The sequence below is a fragment of the Amborella trichopoda genome, chromosome 4 (assembly GCF_054954075.1).
Source record: "Amborella trichopoda isolate Santa Cruz 75 chromosome 4, AtrichopodaSantaCruz75HAP2 v2.0, whole genome shotgun sequence".
Lineage (NCBI taxonomy): Eukaryota > Viridiplantae > Streptophyta > Magnoliopsida > Amborellales > Amborellaceae > Amborella > Amborella trichopoda.
The window spans coordinates 30,055,719-30,078,777 of record NC_142339.1 but is presented as its reverse complement, the minus strand read 5'-3'; the positions used below and the strand labels follow the sequence as shown (position 1 = coordinate 30,078,777).

General features: G+C 40.4%; 1 protein-coding gene across 4 annotated transcripts in view; it reads right to left on the bottom strand.

Annotated features, from left to right (window-relative positions):
• Window positions 1–268: 268 nt before the first annotated feature.
• SVP (K-box region and MADS-box transcription factor family protein) overlaps window positions 269–23,059 on the bottom strand; it is a 75,775-nt gene continuing 52,984 nt past the window's right edge. For 2 of the 4 annotated variants that reach the window (XM_020661998.2, XM_088865104.1), the window contains exons 7-10: window positions 22,205–22,246; window positions 21,958–22,100; window positions 11,585–11,640; window positions 269–595 (exon numbers count right to left, since the gene is read on the bottom strand). In XM_020661998.2, coding sequence (XP_020517657.1) covers window positions 11,619–11,640; window positions 21,958–22,100; window positions 22,205–22,246 — 207 coding nt within the window. In that variant the 3' untranslated portion in view covers window positions 269–595; window positions 11,585–11,618. The remainder of the gene's footprint in view (window positions 596–11,584; window positions 11,641–21,957; window positions 22,101–22,204; window positions 22,247–23,059) is intronic. The other 2 variants (XM_011631019.3, XM_088865106.1) reach the window with 1 other exon arrangement.

The window sequence follows — 23,059 nt, the reverse complement described above, 5'->3', positions numbered from 1 at the left end:
TTTATTAAACCCTCCATTTTTCAAATGGGAAAAAATATTAGGCAAATTTGACGGTATAGAGAAGGTACAAATCAGCCATTAATCCACTCCCGATTATCCTGGAAAATGGCTGAGATGGGCAGCCATCTGCTTTTTAAGTCCCAGTTTTATGATTCGAACATTCGAAGCCTTTTGGTGATGAGTGCTAATCCTCTTGTGATTCGAACATTCGAATCCTTTTGGTGAAATGAGTGCTAATCCTCTTTGGCCAGTACCCTCCTTTCCAGAGTAAAACCACAATATCAACATTTTTTCATTGCTCTCATTCAAATTATTTCTGATAATTAAGAGGTCCATTGTAAGCAATAATTTGGAAGCTAAATGGATGTTGACGGGAAACAAAGCCATTGTACATGCAATGAGAGTAACCAGAAATTGGGTAAGGATGGTCAGATGAAGGTGGCACGAGGCAGGCCTCAAATGGGTTTCACAACATCGTGTTATATGCATGTACTCCCATGCTATTTCTTGTCCACCATGTTGAGTGACAGACTCTTAAGTTCATGTACCTGAAATAACAGATCTTCTAACTGAACGCTTTTAAGAGAAGGGTAGCCTGTAAACAAGGAAAAAGAGTTAGAACCGGTATAATGGGTCAATCCCAATAAGTTTTTTTTTTTTTGAGAAGGTTAATCCAAAGTTAAACAAAAATATGAATTTATCCATCCGATAGGAATGAGGGATAGATTAGTTTAATGACAGTTGAAATGTATAACCAATGTTGTAACAACGTAAACACTGAGGAAGCCAAGTGACCAAGAGACAAAAAAGTAATGATACATCTCAAGTTCGATTCCTACTACTGAACTACTAAAGATTAAGTACCCATGAGAAGAAAAAAATAAAGGGTTAATCACATCAACGTTCCTGGTCACTGATAGTCATTGCAGTGTTGGAGGGAAGGGGGAACTTCACCAGGCCATGCATGTGTTAATAAGGCTGCAAGTATTTTTTGCAAAATAGCACATGAGAAGCACATGAGTATTTTTTGCAAGTATTTTTTTCCAATAATTACATGAGTTTGCAAAATAGTGCTGATAATTCTCGTATTCTCGTTGAATCACCATGCAGAAGCACATGAGACAGTAGTAGAAGAAAACTTTTCTACTTTCCATTTTCATTTCGACCTTGAGCTGTTCATCTCTTATCTCCATTGTTAAATCTGCTTTGAGGTTTGTAGAAGGTAACAGCTTATATGTGACTGGAGAAAGCATGGTGACTGAGTTCAGCCATGGTTGTGGACCTGCGTGACTCTCACTGCACCTACAACATAGTGCAGCTATGGTGATGATCCTCCAATGGCTGAACCCAAACCTCCGGACCCTTCTTTCTTCTCCTCCAACCATGCTACTGTGGACATGACTACGGCTGGGACTTATATCTTTCCAGCAAACACTCTTCTAATGGTAATGCCAAGAACACATCTGCTAGTCAAGACTCCACGCTGTTGGATCCAAGGCACTTCTCGCCATTACTTACTGTGAATGGCGCTTTAAGCCAGTGGTTTAACAAACGGATTGGTGTCACGGATCGGGCACCCCAAAAACCCATCCGGATCGGTGAATCGGCATTTCGGATCGAGAATCAGGCACCCCAAAAACCCATCCGGATCGGTGAAGCGGCGTTTCGGATCGGGAATTGGCCTTAAAAAAAATTCAAAAAATTATTAAAAATCATTATAAATATTGCGTTTTAGGAATCCAATAAGAAATAAGGGTACTACATTAGTAACTTTTGTTTTTTTGCATCAATAAGCGAATATTGAGATGTTCTTTCCATGTATTAAGATTCTCATCAAACATTTATTAAAACCTAACTAAGTACAATATTATATATTGAAATTAGAATTATTGGTTTGTATTTATTATTTTATCATCATTTTACCATACACATGAAGTGCAATTAGCATCACATCAAAGTATCAAACATTTATTATTTCGTTTTACTCATCCAAAATTATTACAACCTAACTAAATATTGAAATTGAAGTTGTTAGTTTATAACTTTATATTTTATAATTATTTTATTATACAATTAAAAAAAATCTAAAATGTCGTATAATATCATCTAATTTAATAAATCTTATTTACAATTATAAGAAAAAATAATATATAACAAAATTTATAATATAAATAAATTAATAAATAAAATACAAGATTTGGTTATCAATGTATATTGTTAATTATAATATAATAATTAACATGATTAAAAATTATTAGAAAATGCTTCCATATCATATGATTCAAAACAAAATAAAATCCCCTATAAATTTTAATGCAATCATATTCATATGATAACAAGTTATTAAGATAAATAAACAATACAACTTTCAATATAATTATACTAATTTTTGTAAATGAATTAAATAAAATTTCTTTATGTAATTATATGCAATTAAAACTGAACTATATGTACTTTTATTTTTTGTACATTATAAAAAAAGGAATAAATATTATTAATCTTAAAAAAATTTATTTTGTTGATTATTTCATGACAAATCTAAGTAAGAGAGAGATTCATAAGGTGCAAAACTTACCCTTCGAATATTCCCACATCAAAGATTTTGGAGAGAATGCCACCATAAAAGGTGGCCACAACGTCATCATTAATGCAATGGTGCCTTGGACCCTGAGGTGAACACAATGTGAGAATAGGGACTTTTGACCGATGATGAGGTAAGTGTGATTCAAATGTGGCAGGTGGGTGGAGGGTTAGGGCCCACCACTATAATTTTATATGAAAGCTACTTCAAAATTCCATGTTCAATGTTGCGACTAGGAATCCCGTTTTGTCACTGAAACCGGAATGTGCTGGGTGATACCCGATCCGGATCGCCCGTTTCTATATCAAATCGCCGATGTTTCAAACATTGCTTTAAGGACCTCTCCTTCGGCAAATAACGTGCCTTTCTCTCAACAGCAATCTGCACCCCCCACACAAATCTGAGGGTCGTGTTGAGATAGGAGATAGGAAGGGAGAGGCGAGGAATGATGGTCATCCAACAAAAACCTCTAGGGAAGGTCCTGAGAATAGTAGGAATGCATGGCAGAGGAACCTTTTCTCCTTGGTCTTCCTATTTGGACAACATGGTGTGCAAAATGGGGTCGTTTATTTCAATAATCTTCCCATGGAACCTCCACAAGCTTTTGAAGGCAAGAGGTGCACCACCATTAACGACAAACATACACAGCTGAGATATTTTCTTGGTAGTAGGCCTCAACGGACGTACATGAAACCTGGTGAAAATGTGGCACATTCATTCCAAACTGAAGATGGTGTCGGTCGATGATGGCTTCCTATTATTCAAAATCAAATCGGCCAAGTACAAAGAGACTGAGATGACCGGGAGGCCGTGGTTTTATTAAAAAAAATGTCTCGTCCTTCAGAAATGGATCCTGGATGTATTACCATTGAGGAAGGCTCTTCACACTGTTTCAGTTTGGATTAAGCTTCCCGACCTTCCTATACTCTGTTGGGAGCCAGAAATCCTTTTCAAAGAGGTGGCTTTGGTCGGTAAAGCCCATCTTCATGGATAAGCCCGCACATCTCAAAAGCCGCCTGAAGCTAGAGTTTGTGTCGAGATGGAAATCGACAGATGCCCGGAAGAAGTTTTGATTAATATGGTTGGTCACTTAATGCATCAAAAGGTAATGTATGAGTTCATCCCTATATTTTGCTCGAAATGCAAGATTATAGGGCACAAAAGCGATCTATGCAAGAGGCATTTGGGTTCCTTCACTTGAAGCACCTCAAGGGGTCATGTTCTTGCCAAGGAAACTTCTAAACCAGAAAGTGTTAAAGGTAAGGAGGTGTGGAGGGTGAACAAGCAAGGGCAAGAGCTTTTCTTTTGCAAGAACCCCTAATAGAAAAGGTTGAAAAGCTTGAGCCACGCACTAATGACGGTGACCACTATAGAAGCAAGAAGGAATGAAGAGGGAGGGCAATGTCACGAACGTGGAAAGAGACCACTATTATGGTTTTTCGAGGTCAAGCGAAAGGCAACCTCTTAATCCGTTGGTGGCAAAAGGACATATTGCTGACACTAGCCCTGCTGTTAGCTTGCCAGTGACTCTGCCCAGGTCAGATGGCTTACTCATGGGATTGGCTGCAAGGGCAGCAGACGAGTGCAGCTTGGCAACGAAATCTTTAGATGGGATGATTTTGGTTACTTCAACATCTAGTGGTGAAATTTCATTGGAAGTTTTGGAGATGGTGCCATTGCTCTGTTGCATTGGAGCCCAACAGCTGGTGGTGGTGCTGTTTGTCCTAACTAGGTCCAATGAGGGGGACATGGTTGCTTTAGGTGGTGTGGAAGATGAAGTCAAGGCATACACCAATTTGTTAACCTTGACTTCCTATGATTAGCCTAATTCGTCCAATAAACACATGCAACTATTGTTGAAGAACACGAATGTAGTGCATGCAGGTGAATGGGAAAAGAGAGGAATGGGCAGGGACCAAGGAAATATTTTGCGACAAAGACATGAAATGGTGACCGAAAGTTCCACAACTGATGATAAACATGAAACGGTTGCCAAAAGTTCTACAGCTGGTGGTAGTGACGACAAGAATGCCATTTTGGTGAACATGCTCGTAAGAACGCGCCACGACTGCCAAGTCACTTGGGCAAAATTTTGAACCTTAGCGGATGACTCGGGTGAAACTGGGAGAGGCAATATTTCGGTTATGAAGGGTGGCCACATCAAAACAGCTGCACTAAAAAATAAAGGAAAAAACAATTTCTCTGAGGTTCAATTTATTCTCCCGACTGCTGGGGCAGTTTGCTCCGTTTCACACCCTTGGGCCCTTATCTAACATAGCCTTACCTGACCCTATCGTTACTTCATCACCAACTGTTCTGACGGTTGGAGTCCTCGCTTCAATCAGAGACTATCTCAGGTATGCATCGCTGTAACCTATATCCCCCAACCCCACTTTCTTCTTCCATTTCTACTCCTATTAAACGTCCTATCAAAACTCTATCACAGTGGCAGTGCTATCGCACACCCATTTCCCTCTTCCACGTATCTCTCTATCTCCAATTCCCCTTTCATCATGTCAGCTCCAACCTTTTTTCCGCTAATTCATTGTAGCTCCACCTCAATTACCAAGCCGGCTCCAACCCCTCCCTCCACTTAATCCACTGCAGAAGCACTTCACATACTCCCTCTCTCATCCTTTCTCTCTTCATCCTCCACCCATCCACACTCTACTCCAAGATATGAGAATAGATAATCTAGGGAGTGTCACATACTCCCTCTCTCAACTCTCTTTTCATCCTCCACCCATCCACACACAACTCCAAGTAATGAGTATAGACAATCTAGGGAGGAGCATTACGCTATGGACAGTTGTGTCCCTTGGACATCCTCATCGACTACAATGACACCTCCTTGGGAATCTCATTTTCATACCTGTCCTCGATTCCTCTACATCAACCTCTCTTTTACATCATGGTTCTCAATGTTTACTATCGTGGGGTACGCTGCACTATATGCTGCCAAGTGCTCTCATCAGCTCTCTCACCAGAAAACAGAGCCACCAGTTTCTCTACCAACTTGCAGTGGCCTGATGCTCTCACCAGTTCTTCCATCAGGTTTCTGAGGTCCAAACCTCACTACCGTCAGCTCGGAGAGGTCTTCTTTTCATCATGGTCAGCAACCACTACTGGAGGCCCTTATCTTTAACCTCAAGGCCCTCTGTTTCACGATACGCATCTTTTATACAAATGAAGGACTCTGCCCATTTTTTCTTCTTTAGGTTTTTTTTCTCTTTTTTCTTCTTAACATCCTCTCTCTCCCTATCTCTAACATCTTTTATACATATGTTGGGCTCTGCCCATTTTTTGTTCTTTAGGTTTTTCTATTTTTTCTTCATCCCTTCTTCTCTCTCCTTATCTCTAACTCTTGTTGTCTGAGCACCCAATCTGTGGGATAGACTTCTTCACGTTTAGAAAAAATGTAATTTTATTATTTTAATGCAGTTAACCTTTTTATCGAAAACAAGCTGTCCCCAACTTCCAGTGAAATCCAACAGGACATGGAGGGCTCTTCCCAACCACAAAAGTGTTTGAGGGAAAAATTAAGGAGCAAGCGACATAGATAATCACAACAATAAAGGCATAGAGAACTCCAAAAAACAAGCCAATGTTGTGAAAAGGGATGCGTCCGCTCAATGCCCATGTCAATTTTATCATGGAATATTTGAAGAACAAATAAAGCAGGTAGGACATCCCGAAACCTTATAATTAATCATAATGTCGGTTTATGTCTCCTACTTGAAACAAATTGACAGTACAATCAGCTCAAAGATGGTCTAAACGCTTGAGGTTTATAATTCCTCTGTGATCAATAAGATGGAGGGAAAATCCAGAATTATGTTGGCTTTGAACCCTAGTATCCTGTCCATTAATGTCATTGATGTCCAAGATCATGCCATTATTGCAAAGGTCTCTCTACGTAGCATGGTCTACACGCTTGGGGTTTATAATTCCTCTGCAAAGGTCTCTTTTCTCATCTCTGGACTTGAATTCTTTGGGGGGATGGTTTTCATGGTCAAACAATAGTATTGGCCCTCGCCACATCCATGAGAGACTCGATAGCGCCTTGGCCAATACTGATTGGGTGATGGTTATGCCTGATATTAAAGTGGAACCATTGCCAAAAGGCACCTCAAATCACTCTCCCTTATTGATGTCTCCTTTATCCCACCATCAGGACCTAAGCCTCTTAGATACTCCACAATGTGGCACAATGCCCCGAACTTCATGGAGCTTATCACACAATCATGGCACGGAAGATTGGGGGCACTCCAATGTATAGATTTGCTTCCAAACTAAAAAGATCGAGTGGAGATATGTAGATGGAACAAAATCTCCTTTGGTATAGTAGGTAGAAGGATAAGGGAAGCAAGAGAAAGACTTTCAGTGTTGCATGATTTGATAAATACTAGCCCCGGTGACCTCTCCCCTATGTCTGAAGAAGCACAGCTTGCAACACATTTACAGCATGCTCTTGCCGAGGAAGAGAGTATGTGGAGAAAAAAATCTCGTGAAACGTGCTTAAAAAGGGGGGACTCCAACTCAAAATCTTTTCACATGTCCACTATTGTTAAGAGGTGGAATGACAGAATTATCTATCTTAAGGACTCTGTAGGTAACCATATTTCAGATCCCAAGGATCTTAGAGACACAAGGAAGACCCTTTAGGGGGCCAAAAGCTGAAGACCTCCTTCCAAAAGGGTGGCTCACACAGGACCAATGCAATGAATTGACAAAAACATCTCTCTTTGGTAGAGATCATGAAGTGTGTGTGGCATATGCTCAGAGAGTGCACCAGGACTCAATAGTTTTGGAGTGGAATTTTATAAGTTCAGCTAGTATGTTATTAAAGTGGACCTCTTGAATGCGCTCAACGATTTCTTCAGGAAAGGCAAGTTCTTAAAGGAGGTACGCTCAACTTTCATATGCTTGATTCCTAAGGTGACTTGTCCAAACACCATGAAGGATTTTCAACCCATCGACCTGTGCAATATTTTTTTTTAAAATCATCAGCGAGAGTGGCAAATAGGCCTAATACTGTTCTTGATGGGCTTATTCACCCTTACCAAGCAACTTTCCAAAGAGGAAGGTTGAATAATGACAATGTTCTCATAGCTAATGAGTTTATCTCCTTGTGCCATAAAGCCTCAGCCAAACCCAAAGTGTGCCTTCAACTGGATCGAAGCAAGACATATGATAAGGTCTCTTGGAAGTTCATTCTAGACAAACTCAATGCCATGGGGCTCTCAGATATGTTTATATTATGGATTCAGCACTGCATCCTTACCCCATCATTTTCTATACTACATAACGGATCTCCTGTGCGATATCTTAAGGGGAAAATGGGTTTGAGACAGGGTGACCCTCTCTCCCCCAACTTATTCCTCCTTGTCATGGACTAGCTCAATAAAATGCTTGATGTGGCTATTGCAACCAAATACCTCCCTCTTGCGTCCCATTGGATGTAACTATGGGGTTTATCATCTTCTCTATGCGGACAATGCCCTAATTGTTTGTAAGGCCGCAACTCAAGAAGCGACCATTAGACACCTTATTGATTTTTTTTTACGGACACGGGTCAACAACTTAATTAAAGAAAGAGTAAAGCGATGTTTTCCGGGGTTGGCACAAGATTGAGAGAGCTCACGTACTTGATACCCTCTAGTTTGGGATAGGCGACCTTCCAGCAAAATATCTTGGCCTTCCTCTTTTGCATGGTCCTCTAAGGCATTCCCATTGTCACAACTTACTCAGAAAGGCCATATCTCGGATTGGCTCCCTACAAGCTCTTTCTCTATCCTTTGCAGGGCGCCTACAGCATTTAAAATTATTCATAAATGCTTCTTTTATCCATTGGTTGCTCTCATTCTCCCTTCCAAGCCGCACATGCAATGCTATTGAATGACTCAAGCACAAGTTTCTTTGGGTATGGACAACTGATAACATTGGACTTCATCTTGTTAATTGGAACACCGTATGCCAGAAAACTGAAGGTCTTGGGATTCATCATATTTATGATTTCAACATGGCTGGTATGATGAAGTTCGCTTGGATCATCTCATTTTTTCAAGCATAGATACTTCTGCCACTAATCGGTTTGGTTAGCCTAGGCCAAATGTTGCTCACATGAATGGAGGGGGGTAACCTTGGGGTTAAACAAATTGCAGAATAATGTTACATGGATAGTTAGTGATGGAAAGCTAATTGGCTTTTGGGTAGATCCCTGGTTGTCAGAGCAACCCTTATGGGAGAAATACAAGGTAGATGCACACATCACCCTGAGTAATTTGGCAAAATTTAAGGTGTCTGACTATATCGAAGGTTCACCGCAAACATGGGCTCTTCTAGCCCACTCATCCATGCCCGGGCAGAGGGTATTCACATGCGCTAACTCTACACCATTCACAGGACCAGTTGATCTGGATCCACTCTGCTAACGATGATTTTTCAGTAGGCAGTGCTTGGGATTACATTAGACATAATACCGCTATCCAGACAGCCTTCAATGCATTGTCGAAAACCCCATCCCACCCAAGAGGGAATGGTTCACATGGCTCGCCCTGTATTCTTGTTTGCCCACCATACGTCTGCTCCAATCTAAGGGCTTACCTCTGGTGTCCAGATGCCCATTTTGCCTCCAAGAGGAGACCACTAACCATATTACTATGTAGAGCATTTTCTCACAGGTCCTTTGGAGATCCTTACTTTGGAGATTCGGCAAACCATGCCGCTTTGAGCAATCAACTATGATGATGATTGCAAAGTGGATCAAATTTTGTTTTAAATCCAGTGGCATGAAAAATGTTTGGCTCTCCATCTTCTCCACTACCATCTAGTATCTATTGCCTGAGTGCAACGCATGCATCCACAAAGGGAGGACTTCTAGAAAGCACCTTGTACAACAGATTACCCACCTCGTCAATAAGCTTGCAAAAGGGAAGGGTTGGGACTTCCATCCTTCAAAGAACCACATTTCCACAAATCTCAAGCTAAAGTGGTGTATGCGCCCCCCCCCCCCCCCCCCCCCCCCTCATCCCAATCTATGTTGCATGGTCCTTCCCTCCCACAGGCCACAACAAACTCAACATTGATGCCTCTTCCCTTCAAAATCTTGGTGCAGTTGGTCGTGGGGGAATAATCAGAAATGACATAGGTGGTTTTGTGACGGCCCTTGCAGTCCCCCTTGGTTTCACCTCAAACAATGCCATTGAGCTTTATGCTCTATACCGAGGCATCTCTCGAAAAAAGGGAGCTTGACTGACAGACCCTTAGTAATTAAGACTGACGCCAAAATACTTGTTGAATTTGTGACCCTGGGGAGTAGACCCCCATGGAAGCTGCGCACACTTTTGTCTAATTATAGGGCTTAACTCTCCTCCTCTGTAGACCACCAATGGCAGATCTCTCATGTTTTTAGGGAGGCGAAAATGGTTGCTGACTACTTGGCATATCATTCACAGAAGCAACCATATAGCGGGCTCGCCCCCAAATGTTATACACCCTTTCATTTTGCATGATATTTACAATGTAACATTATAAAGGGATGTTTGATGATTATACTAGTAATATTTTTCATTGTTTAGCAATAAAATGGGTAGGGGCTCGTCATCCCCACTGATTTACACTATATATATATATATATATATATATATATATATATATATATATATATATATATATATATATATATATATATATATATATATATATATATGTGTGTGTGTGTGTGGGGGGGGGAGGAATGATTTCATGCCACCATGTCATTGTAATAAAATGAAACCACACCTCTAGAAAACCATGTTTTTGGCATTTGTATGACCCTAAATTTTGCACACATACTCTCTTCATCCTCATAATCAATCTCAAAAAGAATAAGATTCAATTTGCACCCTAAAAATGATCAAACTTAGTGCCCGCCAAAATGAATCTTGACCATCCATTTGGTTTCTAGATCTAGGCCTTAAAAAATTCAAAATTACTTTTTTTTGTTTTGGCATTGTTAATTTAATGATAATAAACACTTCCAAAATTTTGGAAAAAAAAAATCCTTCTGAGGCCTATATTTAAGCATCTCACTAAAATGGACGACCTATATTAATTGGGTTAAAAAAATACTTTCTAAGGTGTTTTTTCAATTTTTACTTTTTTGTGATTGTTCTTTAGAATGAAAAGAGTGTATATTAAGTACTTGGTGCCAATCAAATGGTTTTAACATAGTTTTTGATGATGGTGTCATTATATTACTATACAACCGTTGAATGAAATCATTCCTCTCTCTCTATATATATGTATGTTAGAGTGCTCAAATAAGAGTATTTTTGGTCATTAGAAGGGGTGTGATGTCATCCACATGGGGTATGACATCACCAAAATGGACCACACTAGTGGCATTAAATGCTGCATGTGGGTGATGTCACACCCATGCAGATGACGTCATACCCCTCTTAATTTCAAAAATGCCCTTACTAAGAAAAGTTCCATATACAGAACAAGGGTATATATGTGTCCAAATTTTGTTGAGTACAATGATAAATTACTCCATAGTGTGAGCACCCTAACATAACCATATATATATATATATATATATATATATTCTAGAGAGTTTTGATCACGAAGGTATTCCTCCCATGTCATTTTTACCAATCAAGTAGGACATATGGCCATGCATATTAGATCGATATGAACTAGAACTTGTTGGCACAAATGTTTCAGATAATGAAGTAAAGAAAAGGTTAGCATAAACAACAAACAAGGCCACCTAAATAAAGTCTCATTTCCTCAAAATAAGGAATCCTTTTTCTTAATGATTCATCTATTTCTAGAGAGTTCAAAAGTCTCTCATGGCACCCACTAAAGACTGATGCTCTCTAGTGATTGCCAAGTTCCCACATGCAACTCCAAAAACATCATATTGGATAGCCTTTTGCTAAAATGTGTTTCATCTACCTATAGCAAAAGGTGTAAGATGAAATTTAGCAAAAATACCAACTGATCACAACGTAATACCTTTTAAGTTTGTGGTTCTTCCATGAAATACAGGTTAACAACAAGGTGACTTGGGCCTGCAGTATCATGAAAGATCATAACGATTTTGATTTTGCATGATATTGTGGGTGCAATATTGCAACCACTGTGCAGCCTTGTTGCAACCATGTGTTAGTGTAAGTAATCAATAACGATACCCTTGATTGTTTGTTGCTACACCTAGAGATGTTGTGCTGACATCACATGCTAGACAACCAATTTGCACAAGGATAAAATTCTAGAAATTTGAAATGTTGCCAAATTTCATGGAAATGTACTGCTTGAAGTTCACCATGATCCTGTCATGTGACCAAGTAAGTTTTGCAAACAATCATGAAGGCCATTTACTGTTACTCTCTCAACAATTATAGGCTTATTAAGCCACAACACAGTAAAAAAAAACACATGATCGCAGGCCTTATTGGTGACACTAAACACCCAATGAAAGAACTAGAGTTGTATTGTACCAAACAAATTCTCGAAGTACTTTATGCACATTGATTAAGATGACCTTTGGTTTTATACTATTAAAAGCACCAATAACTATTGAAAAAGAAAGCTAAATTCCCTTTCACTTAACTACTAAAATCACTCAAAGGTCTATTTTCAACAACAAAAGCGAATCCCTGATTTACAGTAAGGTAAACAAGAATCTGACCAAATGCACACAAAAATACATACAATGTATACATGTAGACACCATATTTCGGGGGATGGGGAGTAAGGGATGGTTGCTTGCTAGAAGTTCCCTACTTTATAAGTTCCATGACGCTTCCCATGCAATGAATGCGTAAAACTAGAGACCTTCTAAAGTAAAAGATTAATCATAACTTTTAAAAGTATTAAATGTGAAATTGATATACTAGAAATATCTCTAATCATACTTACAATAAATTTACTCAATAGGATTTGAGAAGCAATAACTCATTTACATGAGTCGTCTCATATATAAGTCATGCCCTATTCTTCATATCCCCCTTAATTTCAAATTAAAAAAGTAGAAAATAAAAATTAAAGCATGAGGCAAATCAAGCAAATAACTACAAACATATGGAGAAAGAAAGGGATAGAGAAAGACAAAAGAAATCGCTCTCTCTCTCTCTCTCTCAATCTCTCTCTCCCATATACATTTTAAAAAAATGACATGTTAAAATCCCGCATGACCATTATGACAAATGTGTGACCCACCTTACCCTAAATTCAATGTGGTTTCGGGTGTACTAAATTTTAAATTCTCTTTGCTATTGACGAGAATTTAAGAATCTCTTTTCATTTGAATATTGTATGGAATATGAACTTGAATATTTAACAACCAGGTAACGTGGTATGTGGGAAAGATCCAAATTTCCAAACCATGAAGCCTCCCCTTCTACTCTTCCTCAACCTAAGGGATCCATAGTTCTCTCCCCTCCCCTTTATTGGAGTCACCCTTCAAACACTTCTTTTAAACTCAGACCTCCTGTTAAGCCCCTTTGGCCTCGAAAACTGTTGCTCAAGTGGCTGCTGTTACCGTCCCCCCTCCATCTCCCAAATCTTTGCAACTTGGCTTCTCCTACCACATTAGGATCTCAATCCAGGGCTCAACCTGCCATGAGCGTCCCAATCCAGACAATGAAGGTTGGACTATGGTAAATCGCAGGAAACGTAATCAAGTTAGCGCTCAGGTACCACCTGCGTCTAGTGGTCCACACCCAAACCCGGACCACACTGTTCGTAAGCCTGATGCTCCCTCCTTGATACCTGCCTTCCCCTCTTTTTGTGTTTTCAAAAGCCTTTCCGGGGACCCCTAACCCCTCCAATACCTCGACAATATTCCTCTCATTGATATTCCCCTCTCAGGGGCTTCCTTCACTTGGTCCAATCGTGCAACCAACACCCTATAATTACTAAAATTGATAGGTTCCAAGTCTCCCAATCTTAGAATCTATCTTCCCGGGGACCTGCTCCCTTGGCTTGCCTATGGCCACCTCTGACCATAGTTGTTGGAAACGTCTAGGAATCCGAATCGTTTTAAGAATTGGAATCGTGGAATCACTGTCAGTTAGAAGATTCCTATCTTAGGAATCATTGTCCGTACAATAGGAATCGTGGGGAACGAGATTCCTAGTTTTTGATAATCGTGTTTTGATCGATCCAAGTTTCATCCACATATGGAATCGGGATTCCCATCCCCCTTGGAATTGATATTCCCATCCCCGTGGAATCGACACTCCACGAGTCAATATTCATTAATATGTGGAATCGCGTTTCCAACATCTATGAAATCGAATTTCTGACATATGTGGAGTAGAGATATATTGTTATTTCGAATGGTGATTCTAACATATTTGGAATCAAGTTTCTGAAGTATATGGATCAAAGATCCATGCCAATTTGAGATTGAGATTTACAATAATATGGACTATTGAATGTGTTTGACGACCCCTACCAGGAATCGAGATTTCATTTTTATGGAGAAAGAAGCCCCAAGCACATCTTGAGCCTTATCAACTTTAGAACCTATATTAGATTCTCCTATTAGAAGGTTTCCCAAATTTTAAAGTGATTGTGTTGACTAATGAACTTACGGTCATTATATACAAAAGATAAGTATTTCTAAATTGTGATTTTGACTTCATTATAATAAAGACAAAATTGGATTATTTCTACACCATAGTTTTAATTGTATGTGTTGTATTTACCAATTATACTTTAAATTTAAAGTAAAAGCTGTCTAGGGTGGTACAAGTAAAATAATGAAAACCTGCAACCACTAGAAGCATTCGAAGGAAGATTTCTACTCCAATTTCCTTTAGGAAGTACACAACCATCATAGACATTGGACATCATGTACTTTCAATTGGTTTCTTTTTTTGATACTTTGAATTTATTTATTTTTTAGTCAAGATTTAATCCTCGCTGGAATCCAGATTCGATATATTTGGGAACGTCTACCCACAATTAATGGGTTCAAGTTTCTAAAGATGAGTTGGATCGAGATTATGAAATTAAGGAATCGAGTTTCCTCGATTCCGATAATGGTGTTTAAAGATGTGTTGAATCGAGATTCCAAAATTAAGGAATTGAGCTTCCTTGGTTCCGAAAAATGACTTCTAAAGATGTGTTGAATCGAGATTCCAAAATTAAGGAATCGAGTTTTATTGGTTCCGAAAAATGTTTTTCGTGGAGATTTGTTAACGGAAACACGGAATCGGGTTTCAGAACAGGAATCGTGAGGTTGGTGGAGAGATTCTGGTAACTATGCCTCTGACCATAAGCCCATTCTCTTGGATGCCAATCCCATGCAAGGCTCGGTCAAAACTTTTAGACTTGAGCTTTTCTGGCTAGAAGAGACTTCCTTTTCCCACCTTTTCAAATCATGTTGGACCTTCCAGTCTGTTATAGGGTGGGTCAGCTTTAGACTGTCTAGGATACTTCAACTGATGAAGGCTTCCATCGAGCAATGGAGTCGATCCCTTTCGACTAACTTCAAGGAGCAGATAAATGGCCTTTCTACTACTATCCAGTCCTTAGACACCTTGGAAGAATCTCGTGCCCTCACGCCTCAGGAAAGATCTAATAGGGTAACTGCAAAATGCAACCTTCATCATACTCTGAAGCTCGAGGATGCCTACTGGTACCAGAGATCTAGGATCAAATAGCTTAAAGCAGGGCATAGAACTCTAGGATAAGGGGTAAAGCTATCACCCGGCAGTCGTTCATGTTATCAACTTGATCATATAAAACGTATCTTTATCACATACTTCAAAAACTTCTTTTCCAAGCCCCAACACCGTAATCTTTCTTTTCAAACTCTCCTTCTAGATGAAGCAATCTGGTTAGAGAGACCTTTTACCCTCGAGGAAATTCACAAGGCCATTTTTAATCTACCCAAATATAAGGCCCTAGAACTCGACGGTTTCTCCAATTGTTATTTTCCAAAACTTTTGAGACATAGTTGTCCCTGTCCTTCTTGCTTTCTTTGAAGAATATTTCGTCAGAGGTCGTCTCAATTCAGCCTTAAATTGCACATTCATAGCCTTGGTCCCCAAAATAGGAGGAGCAAAAAATTTTAGAGACTTTAGACCTATAAGTCTCTTGAACTCATTTTATAAGATTCTTGCCAAGGTTTTGGCCTCTCACCTCCAAGAGGTGCTTAGCTCAATAATCTCCCCAATCCAATCCACCTTTGTCGCCAACAGACAAATCTTAGATGGGGCTCTCACGGCTCATGAAGCCATTCACTCTAGAGTTATCTCTGGACAGAAGGACCTTGTTATCAAACTAGACTAGGACAAGGCCTATGACTGCATCAATTGGGATCTTCATAGAGGCCCATATGGGTTTTGGAACGAGATGGAGAATGTTGATCAAGGCCTATAATTCCAACCCTAACTTCTCTATCCTCCTCAATGGCACCCCGGTTGGTTTCTTCCCTGCTGCTAGAGGTCTGAGGCAAGGAGACCCTTGCTCGGCTGGCCCCCACATTGCCGTGTTGCCTCGTTTGTGCTTGTGTGTGTGCGTGTAGCCCTAGTGCTATGGGGCGCTTCTGTGGATAAGACATGCGGTGCAATGCAATGGAAAACCTACAAATTGGTAAGACTTACCTCGGAAATTGGGTTCGGGATGCGTCCCAATAATGGTATTCTTAAATCTTGGTTTAGAGTCGCCAAAGAAAGCCTTCCTACATCCGTTAGCTACCAGGGTACGGGGGCGTATAAGTTGCGGAGATTCTCCCAAGGGCAGTCGGACCTATGCCTTCATGACTTGTGAGCGGCATGTGGTTTTATTCCACTCCCTCGCACCTCTCATCATGCTAAAGTCTTCAAGTCGCGTGCTAGTGATTGCCTACGACCCTAAGTGCTCATTGTGGCTTTGGTTTCATTCGGAGTTGGCTTGGGTTGAGATTGGTTGGTTCGAGTTTTGTTTGATTCAAGGTTAGTTTGGGTTGATTAGGGTAGATATTAATGGGTTCAAGTAAGGTTGAAGAGGGTTCAAGTGGGTTAAGGTGTAATGGGCGTGTGGGTTAGGAAGGACGTGCTAGAGCGTGTAGGTCTACAAGGGTTGGATGGGTTGGGTCAACTTAAAAGCATAGGAAAGTGGGAGATGGAAGAAGGCCAACCGGAATCCGACAGAATTCCAACAACAACTCCCCTAGGGGTTATAGACGACAAGAAAAGATGCTTAGCAATTAGCTGAAGCACCCTGAGGAATCCGAGGTTGGGGTCCATCGGGCCTAAGCGTATCTAGGAGCCATCAAGGAAGAGCCCCCTTAAGGGTTAACCTAGACGCAATGGCTTAGGTTAGGTTGGGGTGCATAGGAGGGTGTAGGGTTTGGAGTACACCAGAGTATAAGATGTGAAGTATGGTAGGTGTGGACTACAAAATATAAGAGGGTATGGGGGTAGGGAGTATGGTAAAGTATGGGAGCATGACGTCGGGTGTAGGATGGGATATAGAGTATGGAGTAGGAAAAGGTGCGGGTTAGGTGGTTAGATTATGGGAGTATTGGTTAAGTTAGGCTTAGGTAACCCTTGGTTAAGTGTAGAGACTTAACCAAAGTGGGTTGGGGTTAGGTTAAACTAACTAGCGGAGGTTAACCTAAGGTTGAGAGGCAAAGGCTCTTTTGCACAAAGAGATAGAATTTCATTAACCAGAAAACAAAAAGAGTCCTCTTAGTTACATTAGAAGGGTTTATATAGAGCTTCCCCTTTGAACAATGGTGGATGCTCAAAACCCTAGAGAATTGAATAAAAAGAAAAATAGGAACAATACAACAAAAAATCGTGTAAATGGAAAATTGACCAAAATTGACATGCATAATGTCCAAAATTTCCAATTAGGACCCTCAAAAAAGGCCTCTTCCCAACCACATCATATGAGGCCTTGGTTTTGGCTTCGTCGGCACTGGAACAAATGATCTATCACTGGAAAAATGTAAATTGTCCCGCTACGAACGTTTATATATCTGATTTGCAAGAACCATAAGGATTTCATGAAGTTCTTGATAGTTTTGAGTTTCGTGGTTTTCATGCAAACCTTTATTGATGTTCTTCCATCAATTAGTCCAAAAATGCCGAGGTTATTGGGATCTTTTGGTGGTAAATTGAAGGGAAACCTGACACGATCATTTTGCATCAAGAATCGTGCAAAAAGACCTCCAATCGATAAGTTATGATTCTGTCAAATCGCTGGAAAATCAAATTTTTGCTACATTTAGAGTTATGCCCGATTTCAAGTCACGAATAGCCATCGATCAGGACCCTGATCAAGAATTTTCTTATGTCAAATCAAAGATAATCGAGTCAAGATCTAAATGCACTAAGTTTGAGCTTGATTTGACAGTCGGATGTTGAGTTTTGATCAAGAGAAAGCAGAAAGGTTCACACAAATGGGTTTTTGCATGAACTCCAAAACTTGCCGACTTCTCTCTAAGATTTCTTCCGATCCAATTGACAATTATGTCGTGAGGTCTATACCAAAAGAACATGCTCGTCAAGGAGCACGACATAGCCAATTTCAGCTTGATCCGACTTGCGGATCGAGAGATTCAAGGGCACAAAGTTTTCCCTTGTTTTTGAAAGCGTGAAATGTTGAATAGTATACAAACGACCCATTTTTGGAAACTAGGGCCTAGAAAGGTCTGTTTCTGAACTCATATGTCACAGTCCAGAAGCCATCTGAAATCAATTTCCAGGAGTTTTACTATATTGTTCATTCGTACACCTATGGAGTGTGGTACTCCTTAACCTTACTTTCCTCACTTAGTGTCATTGCCACGCCCGTTGGGCTGAAAGTTGGGGATATCTCCGGCTTACTAGGGCTCACTCTTGTGCTCTTTCTGGAGCCGAGATGATGTCATATAGAGGCTCTTCAAAATATGGGCTTTATTACGCATGTGCTTCTGTGGCTTTTCGAGCATACTTGGCACACAATAGCCATGATTACAACCGTCTCCTCTATTATTCACATAGGGGGCGAGAGTGCCAAAAATGCGTACAGAGAGCCCTCTATCACCCTTTCTCTTTAAGCTTATTGGAGAAGTCTTCTCTAGAGCCATCTTTAGACTCTATGATAGGGGTTTCCTTAGGTTTTAGAATTTCCCCAGATGACCTGTCCTCTTCCATCTCCTCTATGCAGACAATACCCTCATCTTTTGTGACGTCAATCCCAACCAAGTAGACAACCTCTGGCTCTTTCTTAGAAGTTTCGAGTTGTTAATAGGGATGAAAGTTAACATGTCTAAGACCAAAATGTTGGGAATCCAGGTTGACAATGCTGAACTTGAATCTCTTGCCCAACATATAGGGTGTGCTACGGAGTCCCTCCCGTCCTCGCACCTTGAGCTTCTTCTCTGCTTGGGCAAACCCAAAAAAAATCTTTGAGATAACCTTATAGAGAAGTTCAATTCGAAGTTCGGCAGCTGGAATGGTCGATTCCTCTCCCTTGGGGGAAGAATCACCCTTATCAAAGCCACACTCACAAACATCCTCATTTACAACATGTCCCTCTTTCAAATCCCAGTTTCTATTCTCCAATTCCTTGAAAAGCTCATGGGAGACTTTTTGTGGGCTGGGTCCGCTGATGGTCACAAATTTCACCTTGTAGCCTGGGAGAAAGTTCATACCCCCAAGAAATTAGGAGGCTTGGGCATTAAGAGACTTAGAACCATGAACCAAGCCTTTCTGGGAAAATGGTGGTCGAAGTTCATCTCCCCCCACCCCCTCCTGTGGAAGCAGGTCATTCAAGCGAAGTACGAGCATGGCAATGAACGGTGGTTGCCCAGATCCCCCTACCACAGATCTTCAGGAACCTGGAAGTGTATCTCTTCTAGTAAGGCTTTCCTAAAGTGCATTAGATTCAGGTTAGGGAATGGTCGGAGAATTAGATTTTGGTTAAATAAGTGGATTGGAGACCTACCCCTTAAAAAGGTCTTCCCTCTACCTCCTGGCTCACAATCAGGCAGCAATGATGGCTGATTATGCTGAGTTTAGAGGCGCCTCCCTAGTTTGGACTCCTATTTCTAGGAGGAACTTTACTGACCAGGAAACCTCTACCTTGAACGTCGTGCTTCAAATGCTTGCACCCAGTAGTTGCACCTACTTTCAACACACTCCTTGGTCATGATTTTGTCATCTGGTCCCCTATTCCTTTTGGCACTTCCACAGTATCCTCGTTCTACTCCTTACTTTCAACAAACCCCTTCAACCATCCTCAATGAAACCCGGTCTCTGCCTGTGCCTCACAAGATCCAGGCTTTCATTTGGGTCCTCCTTCAGGGTAAGGTCAGAGACGTGGACTCTCTTTACCTATAAATAAATTCTGTGTCTCCAAGAACATGACAGCAACCACCATCTCTTCATCCATTGTGAAGTCTCTTCTCATCTTTGGTCCTGTCTTTTAAAACTCTTCGGCCTTCAATGGGTCACCCCCCTTCTCTAGCTAGCCTTTTCTCCACTCTCCCAGACATTTCCTAGAAGTGGCAGAAAACTGTGGCAACTGTCGGTGGCAGCTCTTCTCTGGAGCTTCTAGCTGGAAAGGAACCCTAGGACCTTTAGAGAAAACTCTAGGCGTGAACGTTCTATATTTGATTACGTTATCACCTTTTTCTCCCTTTGGGCAAAAGTCACCCCTATCTTTGCCAACCTTCATATCTCTCATTTTTTAGCCATTGGGATTCCCTCCTAAACCTCTCGGCCCACTCAACCAGTATCAAAGCTCAATGGACCCCTCCTCTGCCAGGATTCCTTAAACTTAACATGGATGGTTCATCCTTAGGAAATTCTGGCACCTTCCAGGTTTGAAGGTACTTTGGCAAATTCATATGGCATATTTCTCTCCTTCTCGAGGCATAAAGGAATCTCAAACTCTACCACAGCAGAAGCCTTGGCACTCAGAGAAGGCCTCAAGCAAGTTACTCAATTAGGGTTACAATTTCAGGGACTTATTGTTGAGTCTGTTTCCAGCAATACCATTTCCACAGCCCCCTTGGCGCCTGACTTCCATTTTTTAGCATATATTCTTTTTATGCAGCTCCCTTCCATACGTAATCTTCAGGCACATCCTTTGAGAGGCCAACACCGAAGCAGATAGGTTGGACAAAGACGGTGCTCGCAATACCATAGGTGCACACCCCTTTGAAACACTCATCCCTTTTCGTTCTCTCATCCTCTCCTTCCCCTCACAAAAACATATATAGGGGGGGAGGAGGGGGGGGAAAAAACAAAACGAAAATGAGACCTCATAAATAGGTGCCACTCGACTACAACGTGCCTCTCCCTTTTCACGAACAGATGCGACTTGACTACCGTTTCTCTCATCCTTGTTCTTCTCTCTTCCACTCCTACCACACGCCTCTCCCTTTTCACATCTGGTGCAGTGACCTTACGAATAGGTGCGACTTGACTTGCTCTGGCTCTACCTCCTGCAGCCGGGTGCAATATCACCCCCATGGTGTTCTCGCCTAAATACCGACAGCACTTTTCAAGCCATCCACTGATGAAGCAACTGATTTCCTCTCTCTTTGGTGCTCACAGGCTCTCCACTCCAATGCCACCCACCCTTTCTACAACTCTATTCCTGTATCTTGAGTTTTTTCCAATTATTTTATTTTATTTTATTTCACTATACCCTGTCCACCGGCAGTCTGAGCACCCAACTTGTGGGTTGCCTCCTCTAATTTTAATTGGTAATATTATTTTATAGCTATAAAGTTAACATATTCCTCAAAAAGAAAAACTTGAATAGTCATTGCTTTCTTAACTTTGATGGATATGCATTTCTTGTTGATTTTACTTGATATGCTTTCATTGCTCATTTCCCTCTAAAATATAAAGAATATGGGTGCATTAACTTGTTGATCGACTCATATCGGCTTGGGGTTATCAGTTATGTTCCCTCAACACATGACCTTGTTAACGGAGTGCTTGCACAAACACATCAAAACATATTTTCAAACATTTTGTTTAATGATTAATAATCTCAATTTGAAATACTTATTTTCTTTTCATATTTTAATGAACATCACATCCCAATTAAAAAAATTAATGAATAAAATATGAACATGTGAGCTACTATTTTTGTACACTGTATTCTATACAAATGCAGCAGCAATCCTAGGTTGTTTATCATCCCTTTTTTCTCTGTTTAGTTGATGGTTTTCTTTTGGGTTTTTTTTTTAATCCAACATTAAAAGAAATTGGTTCAGAATCTGATGATTCAGATCACTATAACAATTCTGAAACCTCTTGAAATAATGCAGAGAATATGCATATAAGCGTTTTGCTGGCTCCTTTTTGACGTTATTGCAGTAGGTAAATCATGGGAAGCACATGTAACAAATAGAAATGGAAATAATAGGCAAAGAAACTACTTGCCCCAGCTTGAGGGAAGTGTCAGAACTGTCACTGTAAGGACCAGAGTTGTTGGTGTTGGTCATGGACTCACATGACTGCCCCTCCGAATCGACGACCATGCCTTGCTGCTGCTGCATCTCTGTTGTAGTCTTCATCCTCTCAATCTACAACCATACATCCAATTTGAGCAGAAAACCAAAAACCCACCACATGTTACAGAAGCAAAGTAGAGCATCCAATCCTTCCCACTCATTCCATTACGACTCACCTGCTGAGATAGCCTTGCATTCTCCTCCATTAGTTTCATTTCCTGTCCACATATTGAAACATTATAACAACTCTATTCTCTTCTCCACAAATATACAGTACAGGTGAACTACATTCTAGAATACGGAGAATCTATCACTGTTTATCCCCACCAAATACAGAAACTATTACAGTTCCTCCAAAGATATAAATAAACTTTTTATAGCATGGTATAAGAAGTTCATTATTTTAATGGAAAGAGAGACCATTAAAATCTAACATATTAATTACAAATTAAACCACGAACTAGCTAGTTATCTTGCTTTGATAGGGTATTGCAATATTAAACTCCAACAAGAATTTTTAGTTCACAAGCTATGTTCAGCTTGTGTTAGAATCGCTATGGAAAGGCTACTAACGGAAAATTCAGCAAACAAAATTATGTCATGAGGTCTATCTAATTGGAACCACTTAGAAATTTCATCAAACATATCGCACACATTTCTTTTTGGCATTCAATCAATATAAATCTAGGATGCAAACAACATCCAAATGGGCTCTCCAAATACAGCGGTATGCCCAACTATACACTTACATTAATAGCATGTGAATAGAAAAAGGGGGACAGAAAGGAACTTCCTCACTAATATTAGCCACCAAATCTTTGATAAATTCTAAAAATCACCCAACAATTCAATAGGATGTTTTGGGTAAGAGAAATAGATGGTTAAATGGTGTAAAAGTGCCTCAGCAATCGGTTATCTCAAAATGACCTTAACAAGGCTTTTTGGATACTCCCTTTTGATCAAGTTACCTCTGAAATTTTATGAGAAAGAGGAATTATGAGTAACGAATGAGACTAAAACACCATAGCTCT